Below are 15,531 nucleotides of genomic sequence, written 5' to 3' on the forward strand. Positions count from 1 at the left end.
CAGGACGGGGATGGGGGGTAATAAGTGTCTATATAAGACAAAGCCCTGAATATTGTGATTGCCCCTATAAAATTGGGACATCTGGTCACCCTTGCTGAATGCCTGTTCATCTCTGGCTGTGTGAGCTGTCCTTGCATGGCACTCCGGTCCAGAGACCTGATCGGGCTGTGGTGCCTGGTGCTATACCTGTCCCTGGCTCAGTGCTCCCCTGGGAAGAGCTGGCCTATGCCCCCCACAGCAAGGAGTGGGGGTACTCTGCTGGCAGGTGCTGCCTAGCAGGGGGGGCAGAGCTCTGCTTTCAGCAGGGAGGGCGCAGCCCAAGCCCATTGGTGCAGAAAGGTAAGGAAGGGCGAGTGAGCTCAGCTGGTGCCCGCAATATGCCCAGGACCGGTAGGGGGCGCACTCTGGTTGGGATGGCGGAGGTCCGGGGAAATGCTCTCTTTGTGCAGCAGGGCCCGGAGCACGCGGTCGCTCGCTCTCGCACGGGCCCTCTGTCGGGCGGACTCCAGTCACGCTGAGCCGGGGCGTTGCTGGGGGCGTCCTAGAGTTTGCACCAATCATAGCGCACTGCCTTGGGGATACGCCAATCAGAGGCCAGCGCACCAATGTCGTTCTTGTCGTAAACAATTTGCCTTTTCGCAACCTATCCGTCGTAAATTGGGGCGCAAGTCACCCAATCAGAATCCTCGGGGCGTCACCGATCCAGGCGCGTCGGGGCCGGACTTGTCTTTGCCGCGGCCATTCGCCGGGGCTGGGGACGGCTGCTCTGCTGAGGGGGACCGCCGCCGCCAAGGCGAGGGGAGCGTCCGGAACGTGGTGCGAGCCAGACAGACCTGGGAGGTGAGTGGCGCCCTGCAGCCTCCTGGTCCCCTAGCGCCCACCCCCCGCGGAGCCCCGGAGGCTGAAGGGGGTTGGCTCCGTGACCCCTGTCAGAGCGGTAACGCCAGAGCCCCTCCCTGCGGGCACACCCCCCCCCCGCTGTCACAGCTGTAACGCCAGAGCCCCTCCCTGCGGGCACAGCCCCCCTAGCCGTGTGGCCCCCACTCAGGGCTACATGTAACTTAGCTGCAGTGAGTGATGGTACCACATAAGGCAGGAGGGAGCTCCTGGAGGGTATTATGATTTAAAAAAAAAAACACCAGGCCCCAGACAGCCACCCCCTGTGACTTGGTATTGGCCAAACAGGAGGAGGCTACACAGGGAATGCACAGGCTCGTACGGAATCTCTACATCCAGGACCACAACGTGTTTTACAATGTTGGGGTGGTGTCATTATCTCTGTCTTAAAGCTGGGGAAATGGAGGTATAGAGGGAAAGTGACTTTCTCAGTATCACCCAACAAGTCAGTGGCACAATTAGGCCAATTCTCTGGTATGAAGTTTTGTTGGTTAGGGGTGTGTAAAAAATACACATGGCCAGCATAGCTATGTTGGCAAAACTCCAATATCGATGCAGATATGCCAATAGAACAGTGCTCCTGTCAGCATAGTTAACATCATTCAAGGAGGTGGTGGGGTTATGCTGACAGAAAAATTCCTGGTAGCATATGTGGCATATACATTAGGGGGTTCTGCCGGTATAGTTATCCTGGCAAAACATTTGTAGTGTAGACAAGGCCTCAGGAGCAGAATCCAGGTCTCCTGACTTCTTTAGACACAAGACTATACTCCCTCCACACAGTCTAATTACAAAATTCAAGCGTGTGCATGTTGTTACTTTCTGTAAAATTAAATAGCGTCGAAGATCAACTCTTGAATGGGCCATTTTGTTTTCTAGGATCAAACTACTGCAGAACAGGGTCCTGTTGGGTAGGCAAAGTGTTTCCAGCACTTGTACTCCCTTGGGTTCAACCATGATTCACAGCCTCTTCCTGATTAACTCCTCAGGGGATATTTTTCTGGAGAAGCACTGGAAAAGTGTTGTCAGCCGCTCTGTTTGTGACTACTTTTTTGAAGCACAGGAGAGGGCTACAGAGGCAGAAAATGTACCTCCTGTGATCCCCACACCTCATCACTACCTCCTGAATGTTTATCGTCATAAGATTTTTTTTGTGGCAGTGATTCAGACAGAAGTGCCGCCCCTCTTTGTCATTGAATTCTTACATCGGGTTGTGGACACTTTCCAGGTGAGAAAAGCAGGACATTATGTTTCTTATTTATCTGTCACTCGTGCATTCACTGTCTTATAATAGTAAAGATCGCCTTGTAGCAATATTATGTTGTTCATTAGGAACTGCCACAGTGAGCTTTTTCACAGCAGTGCCCTTTCTCTGCATGGCATGCTTTGCTTGGCTGGTGTAGACCAACAAAAGTGGATTTATAAATTAGGTCTCTACCATTTAGTTGTTTAATGTGCTCAACTACAATTCCTTGAATTCACATACACAATTTAACACAACAGATCATTTTTTTTCAGCAAGAACTCAGACAAAGGTAAAGCTCTTTCAGTGCAATTGCACCCCACTTCATGCTCTTGCCAAGTCAAAAGTCTGTAAAAAGAGATGGGTTTCACACAATGGCTGAAAAATCAACAAGCTTGAGCTCTTTCAAATCCAAAGTCTGCCTCTGAGAACATCCTGTCACCTAACATGTAAAACTGGGGACTGTTAGCTCAAATACACTAGCTGATATTAACTTTGGAGATTCACAGCAGAGCATGGATGATGCTTCACTTAGTCAACACCCAGCCATTTAGTGCTTATACAGTAAATCAGTGAACAACTTGAATTGTACCTGCAAACAAATAGACATTTGAGATCATATAAAACAAATTTCCATTAATTTAACAAAATAACCCTAGCATGATAATTTACAACTTTGGGGTTTGCAGGGTCTTCTGCAGGGTGGGAAAGGGTATTAGATAGTGCTGAGAGTTAACTCAGTAGCCTTTCACCTTTGCAGATCTGGGACTTAAATCCTGCCTTGGATCATAAAGGAGCTGACTTTGTCAGTTTCTTTGTAACTGAATATTTTTTTCTTTTTCACCAGGACATTCTATTTTATTGATTATAGTGGCAGTGAAGTAATGAGTGTGGAGGACTGAAACACACAAAAGTTCTGAAAGATTATGATATTATGCTTATAATTAATTAAAAAAAAAAAAGCCAAAGGGAGAAAAAAAGGAACTCTGTTAGGTTACCAGTAATTTGCTTCCTCTTTTGTCTGTGTCCCATCATTGTCATTCTGCTCATGAGAAGACCAGGACTGGATCAGCAGCAAGGTGATTCCCAGTCAAGATGCAGCTGCACTCATAACTAGAAAAACAGGACATCAGGATCAACTTATATTTGCAAGGGTTATGGCATTGTATGGGCTGTTACCTTACCGTATGTTTATCCCAAAGTGGAGTTGCTTCCTGTGGGATTTTTTTGAATCTAATTTTGTTCTAATTGAACTTTTCTCCCTCAGAAGGAATTTGGGCAACTAACGGCATTTCTTTCAGATAATGGAGTGTTATCTTTGGATTTGGTTTCTCTGAGTTTCCTGTAGTGAATTTAAAGTACAAATCTTGTTTCACAGAAAGATGAGTCACATTAGAGTTGCCCCAGAGCGTTGTTAATATTCAGAGTACAGTGGTAGTGGGATCCTCGGGCAATCTAGGGAAGGAAGGCAGACATCATGTTCTGCCTGCAAAGCTCTGAATCCTGTGATCAGGATTTGAGGTGTCCCATGACCAGAGTTGCAGCAGAAGAGAGAAAATAGGAGCCTTTAGTAAAACTTCTTTATCATGTGTGCTTTGCTTCTGAGCACTATAGTCAGACACATGAATTCAGACGTGGGAGGTGTGAGTGGGGAATGGGATCAGAAATTAGGTAGATTCAGGGATCAGACTGGTAGGTGGAGCATGAAACTTGATGGTACTCTTCCAAGCCTTTCCCAGAGGAGATGTTGATAATTTGGAGAGGGCTTGGAGAAGAGCCACAAGAAAGACAAGATAAGAAAAGATGCCTTATAATTAGGGTGACCAGATATCCCGGTTTTATAGAGACAGTCCCGTTTTTTGGGACTTTTTCTTATATAGGCGCCTATTATCCCCCACCCCCTGTCCCGTTTTTTCACAGTTGCTATCTGGTCACCCTACTTATAATAATGATAGACTCAGAGACCTCAGTCTACTTAGGTTAACAAAGAAAAGGTTACAGATGACTTGATTACAGTTTTTAAGTATTTTCATGGGGAACAAATATTTGGTAATGGGCTCTTCAATCTATCGGAGAACGGTACAACATAATCCAATGGCTGGAAATTGAAGCTAGACAAATTCAGACTGGAAATAAGGTGTACATTTTTAACAGTGTAATTCACCATTGGAACAATTTACCGAGGGTCGTGGTGGATTCTCCCTCACTGACAACTTTTAAATCAAGATTAGATGTTTATCTAAAAGATCTGCTCTGGGAATTATTTTTGGGAAGTTCTGTGGCCTATGTTGAGCAGGAGGTCAGACTACATGATCGTGGCTGTCCCTTCTGCCCGTGGAGCCTGAGTCTGGAGCTATTTGCAATAGATTGTGCAGGTTGTTCAGAATATGATTGCTCATGCTTATTGGGCTTGTGCTGGGCTGCCCCTTAGATGGAGAATGCACACATGGGTTCTTCTAGGTTCTTCATGTTTGGCTTCCCATTCATGAGGCTCATGTGCCCCAGGAGGCTGCTTGAGCTTGGCTCTCTTCTGGGAGCTCTGCTAGATTCTTTGGACTTGGCTCCTTCTTGGTTGTGGGGGCTGGAGAGAAGTGGCAGTGTTGTTCAAGCTCACTCACAGCAGTGCCAAAATGAGCTGTCTCTCTCAGTACATTATTCAGATGGTCATTCTATGATTCTCCCCCCCCCCCCCACCCTTCTTCCTTACAGGCTTTGATGAGCAGTAAAATAGTTAATATTTCAAGTATCAAAGTTATCATTGGCTGTCTGAGTTAGTCAGATGAATGAGGCAGTTCACAGCTCTCAAGGGTACCTCTACACAGCCTGCAGCAGCACCTTCCAGCCCAGGTTGACAGACTTTATAGAATATCAGGGTTGGAAGGGACCTCAGGCGGTCATCTAGTCCAACCCCCTGCTCAAAGCCAGACCTAATCCCCAACTAAATCATCCCAGCCAGGGCTTTGTCAAGCCAGGCCGTAAAAACCTCTAAGGAAGGAGATTTCACCACCTCCCTAGGTAACCCATTGCACTGGACTTGTACTGCCTACTAAAAATAGCTGTGCTGACAGCACTTTGAAATTGAGGCTGTGCTCTGAAGACCACTACCCTCCCTAAGCTTCAGAGCCCAACCTCCAGCCTGAGCTACAATGTCTACAACATCTATTTTTAGCACAGTAGTGCAAGCCCATGTCTGACAACCTGAGTTGGGAGGCTTGCTGCCACAGGTTGTGTAAGTATATTCAGAGCTGTTGCACTAGTTACTCAGGTTGCATTCTCAAGACTGTCTCAACAACCATAGTAGCTAGACACTGACTTTTTTTTTTTTTTTTTTTTTTAAGTGAAAACTTAGAATCTGGAGAATGAGAAAAGAACAAGAAAGAGGTGCAGGTGCACTTCACTGCATACTAGCTGTATAAGAGCCCTGGATAGACACACAGATACCACCAGGGCAAATATATTGTTACAATATTTTAACATTTTGTAGTACCTTTCATTACAAAGGATCCCAGAGTGCTTCACAAACTTCATAGATGATAATACTTGGCATTTGCATCATCCTTTTGTGTTTAAAGCGTTGCCAGTGTATAGATAAAATAAATATGCATGAGCATGTATAATGGCTTAACCCCTACTGACCTGCAACCATCTCTTGGATGGCACGTGGTAGCTGCTTAACATCACACAGGTACTATTTGACAGTTGAGGATAGGAAAAAGAAGAATCATCTCTTCAGTTGATATTTGTGGGTGGGGTGGGGTAGAATTAGGTAGGCAGGATGTAGTTACACACATCAGAATTTCGGCAAAATAGCATAGTAACACTCTTGCTTTTATGAAAAATGCATTGGCTTTCTAATGAGCATGCATGATCAGGAGCTTGGTTTTACTGAAAGATGACTTCTTAAGCCACACACAGCCCCTAGCATCAAGATGTGGCTTTGATTTAATGCTCAATCAAAGGGAACTGCTGAATCACCAACACTCCTTCCTTCTTGGAGATCTCCCATCCCAGTTGCTAAACTGGTAAGATTTGATGGGCTCACAGCCTGATTTGTTATGCTCTGACCAGAAGTTGTAATACTGTTAAATATTATGTGGGGGGTGGGAAGTGAGAAACAGTGAAGGAAACATAACCAAGCTGTACCAACTGTCATTGAGAGTCCGAGTGACTGAAGCAGATGCTGGGCTGGGGATCTTCTATTATTCATGCTACAGGTTTTTCTTTTTACCCACTTCTCAAGATTGCATGCTGGGTTTCTGCCCTTCAGAAGGAGAGAATTGCTTCTCAGGCTCTTCAACAGATTGTGGAATACCAGACTTTTGCTCTCAGGACCTAGTGTTAGCAGACCATTCAAGTTACCTTGGGCTTTGTTGGCAGTATATAAGAATCGGAAAGGGCATTGGGGAGAAAAGACTGAGAGCAATGTGGGAGGGAGACACTCTAGAAATGTCAGTTGGTGAATGCGTTTCCCTGTAAAACAAGACCAGGTAGAAAGGAACAGCATCAAAATCAGCTTGCTGTAGTTTTCCAGCTCTCCCCTAGCCTTCCCCCATACAAGAGATAGACGTTGTATAAATAACTTACAACTTTCTTTAAAAACTGAAGTGACTTACACCAGTATAATAATACTCTGTGTTTTGCAATGTGAGTAACAAAACTAAGTGGAATAGCTGTGTGTCAAGAGGGGATTGTTCCCCTCAAGCAGCGGGACTATAGAGTCCTGCAGGTGAAGATTCGGATGTGTGAGAAAAGCAGCATAGCTAAGGCCTGGTCTGCACTAAAAAGTTAGGTCAACCTAGCTATGTCGCTCAAGTTTGTGAAAAATCCACATCCCTGAATGACGTAGTTAATCCGACTTGACTCCCGGTATAGACAGTGCTAGGGCAACGAAATAATTCTTCCATCGACCTAGCTACTGCCTTTGGGGAAGGTGAATTACCTACAGTGATGGGAGAACCCCTCCTGTTGGTGTAGGTAGTGTCTACACTGAAGAGTAAAGTGGCACAATTGCAGTGGCGCAGCTGTGCTGCTGTAGCATTTCAAGTGTAGACAAGCTCTAATACTTGGCTCTAATTATCAGACCCATTGGTCTCTCACTTTTAGCAGCATTAAAAATCACAATTGTTCTTGTGAATATGCTTAGTGGGGAAGGTGGGTAATTGTGTCTGTTTCACACAGGATTATTTTGGTGTCTGCTCAGAAGTAGTAATCAAGGACAATGTGGTGGTGGTTTATGAGGTGCTGGAGGAGATGCTGGACAATGGATTCCCATTGGCTACTGAGTCCAATATCCTGAAGGAGCTGATAAAACCCCCCACCATATTGCGAACTGTTGTCAACACCATTACAGGTACAGGGGAGTGTGGAGTGGGAAAGGGGTTGAGTCATTGTGATGATCCTTCTGTTGAAGTGATTCCAAATGCTGGGGAGGGAGGAGGAGAAGTTGATATTCTGACCATATCCTCCTAACCTCCAGTGTATCTGTTGCTGTAAGGGAGCCCATGTTAGCATATTGGCATTGGGGTAGTCCAGTTTCCAGCATTAGACATAGGATCTCCTTTATCTAAAAAGTCATCTGCCCACAATGGATTGTCCTGCACTCTAGTTGGATCCATGAAATTACTTTATGGCCAGGGTTGGTTTCCTAAGTGGACTGTTCCTCCTCCTCTCATATGAGGGGTTAGTGGGACGGGTGGCAGGAGAGGTAATGCTTGGTGAATTCATACTATGAGTCATTGGAGAGTGACTGTGCTCTTATTTAATGAGATTGAGGACTTCTGGAACAAATCAATATTCTATATGGGTGAGGTCAGGGGCTTCTTCTGGGGCTTTGCTAGCTGCTTGTGTTCACCCTGATCTTCTTAACCCTTCCAGGAAGCACCAATGTAGGTGACCAACTCCCTACTGGACAACTATCAGTGGTGCCATGGCGACGGACCGGTGTGAAATACACCAATAATGAGGCATATTTTGATGTAATTGAGGAGATAGATGCAATCATTGACAAATCAGGTATGAGCGTTCCTTCCAGTTAAGGCTGAGATATCCTGCTCTGGGAGTGCCTAGAGGGAGAGGATGTGTATTTTTCTTAGAGGAGGGAGGAGTGTTGGAAACTGTTCTCATTCTGACCTCTTGACAGCTTAGATGTGCTGTTTAGTCTTAAGTTTCTGTAAAGTGTCAGTAGATTCAAGCTGTAAGGCCTGAATAGGGTTTGTCTTGGGCACTGAGTAGTCTTGTCATCTTCCTCTGCTCCCTTATGAAACCTTTATTACCAACTCTACATCTGAAAATAGAAGGTGAGAGGAAACCTTTGTTCTTGAAATTACTTCCTTAATCTTAGTGCATTTCCCATAGGTTCACTGGAGGTGAAGGCTGTCACTGTCAGCTGTAAAGTAGATGAGAGCCCATATTAGCAGTTCTCATTACTCTGGTATCGTCTCTAGATGACATTAGGAATAGGTAGGCTAGTGTACTGAGCAAGCTAGAGGCGCCAGAATTTTATGTAGGGTTTGGTTTTTACTCTGGTTGTTCGCTCTGTGTTGCAGTCTTCCCCACTTGTCCAGGATGAATTTCAATCAGGTCCACAGTTGCCTTCCATAACCTGTTTTGTTTTACTTCCTATTATAGGTTCCACAATTACAGCTGAAATCCAAGGGGTGATTGATGCTTGTGTTAAATTGACTGGAATGCCAGACCTCACTCTCTCTTTCATGGTAAAGTTCAAGAAAAGGGGTGATAGGTCCTCTTGATACTGTATAGAGGAAGTGCAGGATTCTTTAATCAAATAGCCTTCACTGGGCTCCTAGGTGCCTCTAGCTATGACAGGTTCCAGGAATACCACGTAGAGAAGGGAAGAAGGAATGCATACGATGAAAAATCTCTATAAACCTCTACAATTTTGAGTGTGGGGGGGTGTTGTTTGTTAGAAGTCGCCTACAGCAGTGTGTAGGCTCACTAAGCTCCAAGATGTAGCACTGTCTAAGGCAGCTTTCTCCCGGGGCTCATCTGTAATGAGTTCACATCAGGGTAGTTATTTGACATGACTAAGTAGATAGGCTCCTTATATGCTAGGATAGAATTACCACCACCATAGGTACACCTGTTACACAAATATTAAACAGCTTAACACTGCTACAGAACAGAATGGGAGACACAGTAGCCAACTTTCATGTGATAAATAAGCACCCTGATTTTCACAATAAGCCAAAAATCGAGCTAATCTCATTTCAAAACAAGGCCAAAACAAGCCAGGCCCTAAGAACCCCAACACTCTGTGTCACTAGATCCTCCCGGTGTGCAGTCTGGGACTATGGTGGGCCCGCTGTGCACCCCTGACTCTCTCCCACTGCTTGCCGGGAACCGATCAAAAAAAAAAAAAAAAAAACAAGCAACAAGCCAAACAAGCTACAAGCCAACAAGCAACTCACAAGCCAGTTAAGCCAAAAGCAAGTCCAATTTCTGCGTTTTTTTCCACGGGTTTGGCATGTCTGATGGGAGAATATATTGTGTGCCACGTGGCAGATGCTTGAGGTGGGACACGGGAAAGGAACAAGAGGAAAGAGCATAGACAGATTCCTTTTCATAAATTTTGTTGGTTTCTTGGACTTCTTGACTCAGTCTTATTTCAGAACCCCCGGTTACTGGATGATGTCAGCTTCCATCCATGTGTCCGTTTCAAGCGCTGGGAATCAGAGCGGATCCTCTCTTTCATCCCACCAGATGGAAATTTCCGATTGCTCTCCTATCATGTCAGCGCTCAGAAGTAAGTAGGGAATTTAGAACTGAGGGTTTTCAAAATCTGGACTTTTGTCCCTTCCTGCCCATTGCTAAATAGAGTCTCTAGAGAAGGATCACTTGCTTCCTTTGCTGAATGAGGAGCTGGGAAAACTAGTGCTATTTTTTAATTTAAACTCTTTACTCTTTGAGGCAATAATCTTGCAATTTCAGTTCTGCAAGCCAACTCTGTCACGTTCCTGTGGCAGGTGTGTATTCTACGGTTGGGACAAAGTAGGCAGTAGTGTCTGCCGTCTATTTTAATTCATTACACTAACAAGGCTCCTTAAAATAAAGTAAAATAATAGCATAATCCAATGATGTTGGTGTCTGTTTTAATGGAACTGGTAGTTTTTATTCCAGCAGTTTGGGTTTCACCATGAAAAGATGCACGTCTTGGCTCTAGACGCTGAAGCCATTTATTAGACTTGGTTGAGCAAAGTGCATCTTGAAACCTGCACTATATAGAAAAGAGCAGAAATGATGATGTCAGGCTGCAAACACACTTACATAGTCCAAGGCAGTGCTGCTGCCTTTGCTTTGAGCAACTTGCCAACATGGTCCCATTTTGCAAGAAAAACCAGCATCCTTCACCCCCAAAGCATGTTCCAAACAGTAATTAATCTTTGACACACCAGCAGTGTGAGGAAGTGGGAAACTGAGGTACAGAAAGATTGTGACCTACCAAAGGATATGGTTAACAGAGCTGAGATGGCATCCTGACTTCCTGGTCTGGGCTTTAGCTATGATACAACACTCATTTTCTTCCTCCTTATGCAGAAGGAATGTCTTGTAGTGTTGGCTATGCAGGGCCTGGGTGATGATTGTGGAATAGAAAGTGGTGAGGGGTAGGTTACAATAGCAGTGACTTGTCCTTTGTTTCAGCTTGGTGGCAATTCCTGTCTATGTTAAACACAACATCAGTTTCCGTGACAGCAGCTCATTGGGACGCTTTGAGATCACTGTGGGACCCAAGCAGACTATGGGAAAGACTGTAGAGGGGGTGATGGTCACCAGCCAGATGCCAAAAGGGGTCTTGAACATGAGCCTCACCCCCTCACAGGGAATGCACACCTTTGATCCAGTTACAAAGGTGAGAGAAAAGGATGCAGTGGGATTTTCTTGTAGCCTGATGTACATGGGCCACTCTCTTGGTAAGAACATAACATAAGACCAAAAGTCCATCTAGCCCAGTATCCTGTCTTCCGACAGTGGCCAAACTGCATACACTGCTTTCTCTGGGTTTTGGCCTAAGATCTGGAGGAGAGCTCCTTGTCTCAAGAAATGTCTCCACTTGTTTGGCCCTGAGCATCACTCCCAGCAGAGCCTTCCCTACCTGGAGAGAGCCCCCAGCCCTGTACTGAGAGGAATTCTTATATAGTGGGCCAAAACCAGTCACTTCTGCCCATTGTGATGCAGACTGATCAGCTCAGGCCCCTGAGCAAAAGCCAACCCCCTCTGAATTGGGATGGGCAATACCATGGAAGTGGAGATGGGGATTATCTCTTGCAGTAAAACACCTGATTTTTGGTCACTCACTCCTGGGTGGTAATGGGAACAGAGTTACAAGGATTATAATGCTCAACAAGAAGGATTTTAATTTCCTTGCCATAAGGTCTTATTAAAGGAGATATACTTATTTTTATTAGTTTGTTTCTTTTGGGTCCATTTGCCCAGATTCCTTTACAGGGAACATTTGATGCCGCAACTGGGTGAAAGTGAGGTGGAGTCTCACTGGCAGTGCCAATCCTGGCCACTGGAGGGCACACTCCTTTAATCAGACCCACAGTTTCACCATGCAGCATTAAATCCTCTTCATGGCTTGAATGCAAAGAATCAAATACTGGGATGGGCTGAAAGCATCATTACTCAAAACCATCAATGGGATGGTCCTTTACAGCAGTGGCTCTCAACCAGTGGTACGTGTACCCCGGGGGTAAGCAGAGATCTTCTAGGGGGTACATCAGTTCATCTACAGGCTACATAAAAAGCACTAGCAAAGTCAGTACAAACTAGAATTTCATAGAGACAATGACTTGTTCATATTGCTCTATATACCATACACTGAAATGTAAGTACAATATTTATATTCCAATTGATTTATAATTGTATGGTAAAAATGAGAAAGAAAGCAATTTTTCAGTAATAGTATGCTGTGACACTTTTGTATTTTTATGTCTGATTTTGTGAGCAAGTAGTTTTTAAGTGAGATGAAACTTGAGGGTATGCAAAACAAGTCAGACTCCCGAAATGGGTATAGTAGTCTGGAACGGTTGAGCCACTGCGTTACAGGGCATCATCATTACATCCATCTATCTCAATACTTTCTTTCTGTCCTTTGAAGTTGCTCTCATGGGATGTAGGGAAAATAAACCCCCAGAAGCTGCCGAGTCTGAAGGGGACTATGAGCCTTCAAGCTGGCACATCCAAACCTGATGAGAATCCCACCATCAACCTTCAGTTTAAAATTCAGCAGCTGGCTATCTCTGGTAAGTGGCTGTCAGCCTGGAGCCTGCACAGTCCTATTCTACTTCATGCACTGGGTGAGCATATGTCTGACATACAGAATGTGCTTCTGGATGCATATGGGGCCATGTGAGTGTCATAACTGGGTTTTTGATCTGAAATAGTCTCTGTAGTTGGAGTACACACTGGTGTATGAACAATCCCCCAAGCATACAGTCTCTCCTGACTGCTGTGTGGAACAGCCTGTCTGTGCCCCCCTTAATTCCTCTCCCTCTCTAGAGCTCTGTAAAGCATTTTAGGGAAGTGTACAGCGTGTGTGAACAATGTTGTTAACAAAGTTGAGGCAGGTGGTGACCAGCAGCCTATGTCCCTTTGCCTTCCTTCTGTTTTCCAGTATTGCCTGCATGTTGTTTCTAGCTTTTGTGCTCTCTCAAAGCCTCTCCCCATCATCTGTGGCAGTATTGCAGCTCTCCTCCAACCCCCAAAGTTTCACTGTCTTTTCCATTTTTTTTAGGGCTGAAGGTGAATCGCCTGGACATGTATGGGGAGAAGTACAAACCGTTTAAGGGCATTAAATACATGACCAAGGCTGGCAAGTTCCAAGTCCGAACTTAGAGAGCCCAAGAGTGAGGCAAGAACCACAAGCACTTTCTTATTTCCTATGTACCCAGTTGTTGGATCCAGCCTCTGCCCGCTATCAACCCCTTGGGGCTGCTCCCTTGCCTTTTTCTAGTTCCTCCAGGGATGCCAGTACCTAGCGGATTGGGAATGGCATATACAGGGAAGAGCAGGACTGACCTGAAACCATCTCAGCTTTAGCTGAGTCTTAAGTTCTCAGGTGGGGTCAAAAGAAAATAGGAGAAATGTTCCAGTCTCTTGGGGCTGCGGGTTCAGATATGTCAACTCAGTTCTTACCATCTTCAACCTGCTTGGCAAAGGACACTCTGGAGGCCTACTCCCCTTGTGAGCCCCCTACCAGGCATTGCTAGGTTGGCTAGCATTTCTATGCAGATCGAACAAGGTTCGGTTAAAGAAGCTGGACTCAAAGTTTAATGGTTTAGAATTTGCTCCTCTCCCTAACTAGCGATTCCTGTTAGAACTGGAAGGAGAGGTAGGATTAGTCATGTGAGAAGGGGTCAGTTGGAGAGGCAAAGGGAGATGGAGGCATCTCCTTTCCAGAAGTGGGAAGGAGGGAGCAGGAGCCTGTTCAGAAGGTGCACAAGGGGAGTAGGGAGGAAGTTGGAAGAGTGAATCTGGTTATCTCTGGCTACACAGAGCTCTCTTGATCATTACATATCTTGAGCCTCTGAGAATAGACTGGAAATTCCCAACTAAACCTAGCCTTATGCCCTGCCAAGAGCTGACTGGAGCAGGGATTACCTTGTGATGTCTGAAGGATGGGGCTATCTGAACATGCTTATTGTCATGAGACCCTGCTTCTCTTCTCTATTCAGTATTTGGGGGGGGGGTTCTCTTGGTTCCCTTGTTGGGAGTGGGGGAACAGTTGTGTATATAATTATTTAAGCATCTGTATGAAGTGACGTCTGATGGCAGCCCTACCTGCTGCTGAATGAAGAGGATAGGCTCTGTCCTGGCAAAGTGTGGGGTGAGAGCTATGCCTCTCTCCCTGTCTGTAACAATGGCTATGGTGGTTCTGCTGCTCACTGACGTGTTTATTTAAGGTCCTGTGTCCTGGTATCTGTATGATGTTCCTGGCTGTATTACCTGATTCCACTTCCTGCCTTGTTCTGCTGCTGTGCCGGTAGACTCCAGCCTCTGTTGTCATTCCTCTGGGGCCATCTGTCCTATGAGAGACTGTCGCATTTGTTCCCATTCCAGCCTGTGCTGCACAGAGTAAAGTATACATGGACAGTGTGCATATAGCTCCAGGTTGCCCATCATGTGCTCTTTGGCCACTGAAAGCCATATGTGCTCTTCTGGAGCAACAGAACTTACCTGTGGACTACTGTGCATATGACTACATAACCCGGAAAGCTTCCTTGGCTGTGCAGTCGAGCGCACATACCCTGTGTGTGTGTGTGACCAAGAGGAGTGACACCCGCTGTGGGATAACCTACATTCTGCTCTGATCTGTGTGTGATGGATGTTTGTAATGGGTGAGTGATACCTCATTTTCGAATTACAGATTCCTGTGCAACTAATATGAATGCTACTGCAGGGTGGCCTAGGATCTGAGCATGCTGAGTGCAAATGTAACAGGGTATCAATAAAGGTCAATTTTACCTGTTGTCTGTGTTCAGTGTTTTGTCTGGGGTTCAAAAGGGATGCAGAAGGTGTGCATGGTTGAAGCTAGATCATGCTAACTGGGTCTTGGATGATGGGGACCCCAGTGAGATGATCACTGTATCAATAATCTGAATTTTTCCCAAATCAGCTAGCTACCATGCTGAAATTAATTGGTTTATTGGGATTACTATTTCTGATGGCACAGAAAGATGTGCTATGCGCCTCCCAAAACAGAAGACATGGTATCTCATTATAAAAGACAGGATGTGGCTGATAGCTTATTCTCTGTGAGGCTCTGAGACTCTAGATCTTATTCACCTTCCTTGGTCTAACATATCTTGAATTTGGTGACCTCTCTACAAAAACCCTATCAGATGGGTCTCTTGCAGCCTGCCTGGACTGTCCAGGTATGCTGCAAAAGATACCTGTTCAATATGTTTTTTGGAGAGGGCTGAGTGTGCTTCCCAAAATGATGAAGGAATAGGAAGGAGTTCTGTAGGTTTCTTGTCTGGCTATGTTCCTGTTGAAATAATTACTTTAATGCGGTTGGGATTTCATTGTATTGTATGGTTAAATGGTTTGTTAGGATGCCTAGAGCCTTGGATAGGCATTTTCGTTGTTCATAAATACCTGCATGAGGAGATTACAAGCTAATGTAGAATGTAGGGCCAAACAAGGCACCAAGTAGAGGGGAGGGAAACATTTAATGAGTTTACTGTGATGGCTAGAACGTGACTTGGTGGAGGAAAGGAAGGTGGGGTTTTAGGCGGCCTTGGGGTGTATTTTAATTAGAATAAATGTCTAGCTGGCAAACTTTTGGTAGGCAATGGGCTGGAAGTTCTTGAGGAGTTTGAATGAGATGTGGGTCTTGGCTTTGTAGACCTGTTAGGGAAGGGTGAGCTGTA

General features: G+C 45.3%; 1 protein-coding gene across 2 annotated transcripts; it reads left to right on the plus strand.

Annotated features, from left to right (window-relative positions):
* The first annotated feature begins 682 nt into the window (after positions 1-682).
* On the plus strand, positions 683-14,627 carry AP3M2 (adaptor related protein complex 3 subunit mu 2). Of its 2 annotated transcripts, none has more exons than XM_026658446.2 (9): positions 683-840; positions 1,777-2,125; positions 7,319-7,490; positions 8,015-8,152; positions 8,768-8,853; positions 9,769-9,902; positions 10,799-11,006; positions 12,258-12,402; positions 12,894-14,627. In XM_026658446.2, the coding sequence occupies exons 2-9, from the start codon at positions 1,853-1,855 to the stop codon at positions 12,992-12,994; spliced, it is 1,257 nt and encodes a 418-aa protein (XP_026514231.1). In that variant the 5' UTR covers positions 683-840; positions 1,777-1,852; the 3' UTR covers positions 12,995-14,627. The 2 variants fall into 2 exon arrangements, with proteins under 2 accessions (XP_026514231.1, XP_024059470.1); XM_024203702.2 differs by lacking the exon at positions 683-840 and having other exon boundaries at positions 1,781-2,125; positions 12,894-13,010; positions 14,062-14,627.
* Positions 14,628-15,531: the final 904 nt, after the last annotated feature.

This window comes from Terrapene carolina, unplaced genomic scaffold (assembly GCF_002925995.2).
Source record: "Terrapene carolina triunguis isolate 2854851 unplaced genomic scaffold, T_m_triunguis-2.0 Scaffold53, whole genome shotgun sequence".
NCBI classification, from domain to species: Eukaryota; Metazoa; Chordata; order Testudines; family Emydidae; genus Terrapene; species Terrapene triunguis.

Coding starts and splice junctions, on each gene's coding strand:
- AP3M2 (XM_026658446.2), top strand. CDS start 1,853: ATGATTCACAGCCTCTTCCTGATTAACTCCTCAGGGGATATTTTTCTG. Junction 7,491..8,014: donor TGTTGTCAACACCATTACAG/GTACAGGGGAGT, acceptor TAACCCTTCCAG/GAAGCACCAATGTAGGTGAC. Junction 9,903..10,798: donor TATCATGTCAGCGCTCAGAA/GTAAGTAGGGAA, acceptor CCTTTGTTTCAG/CTTGGTGGCAATTCCTGTCT.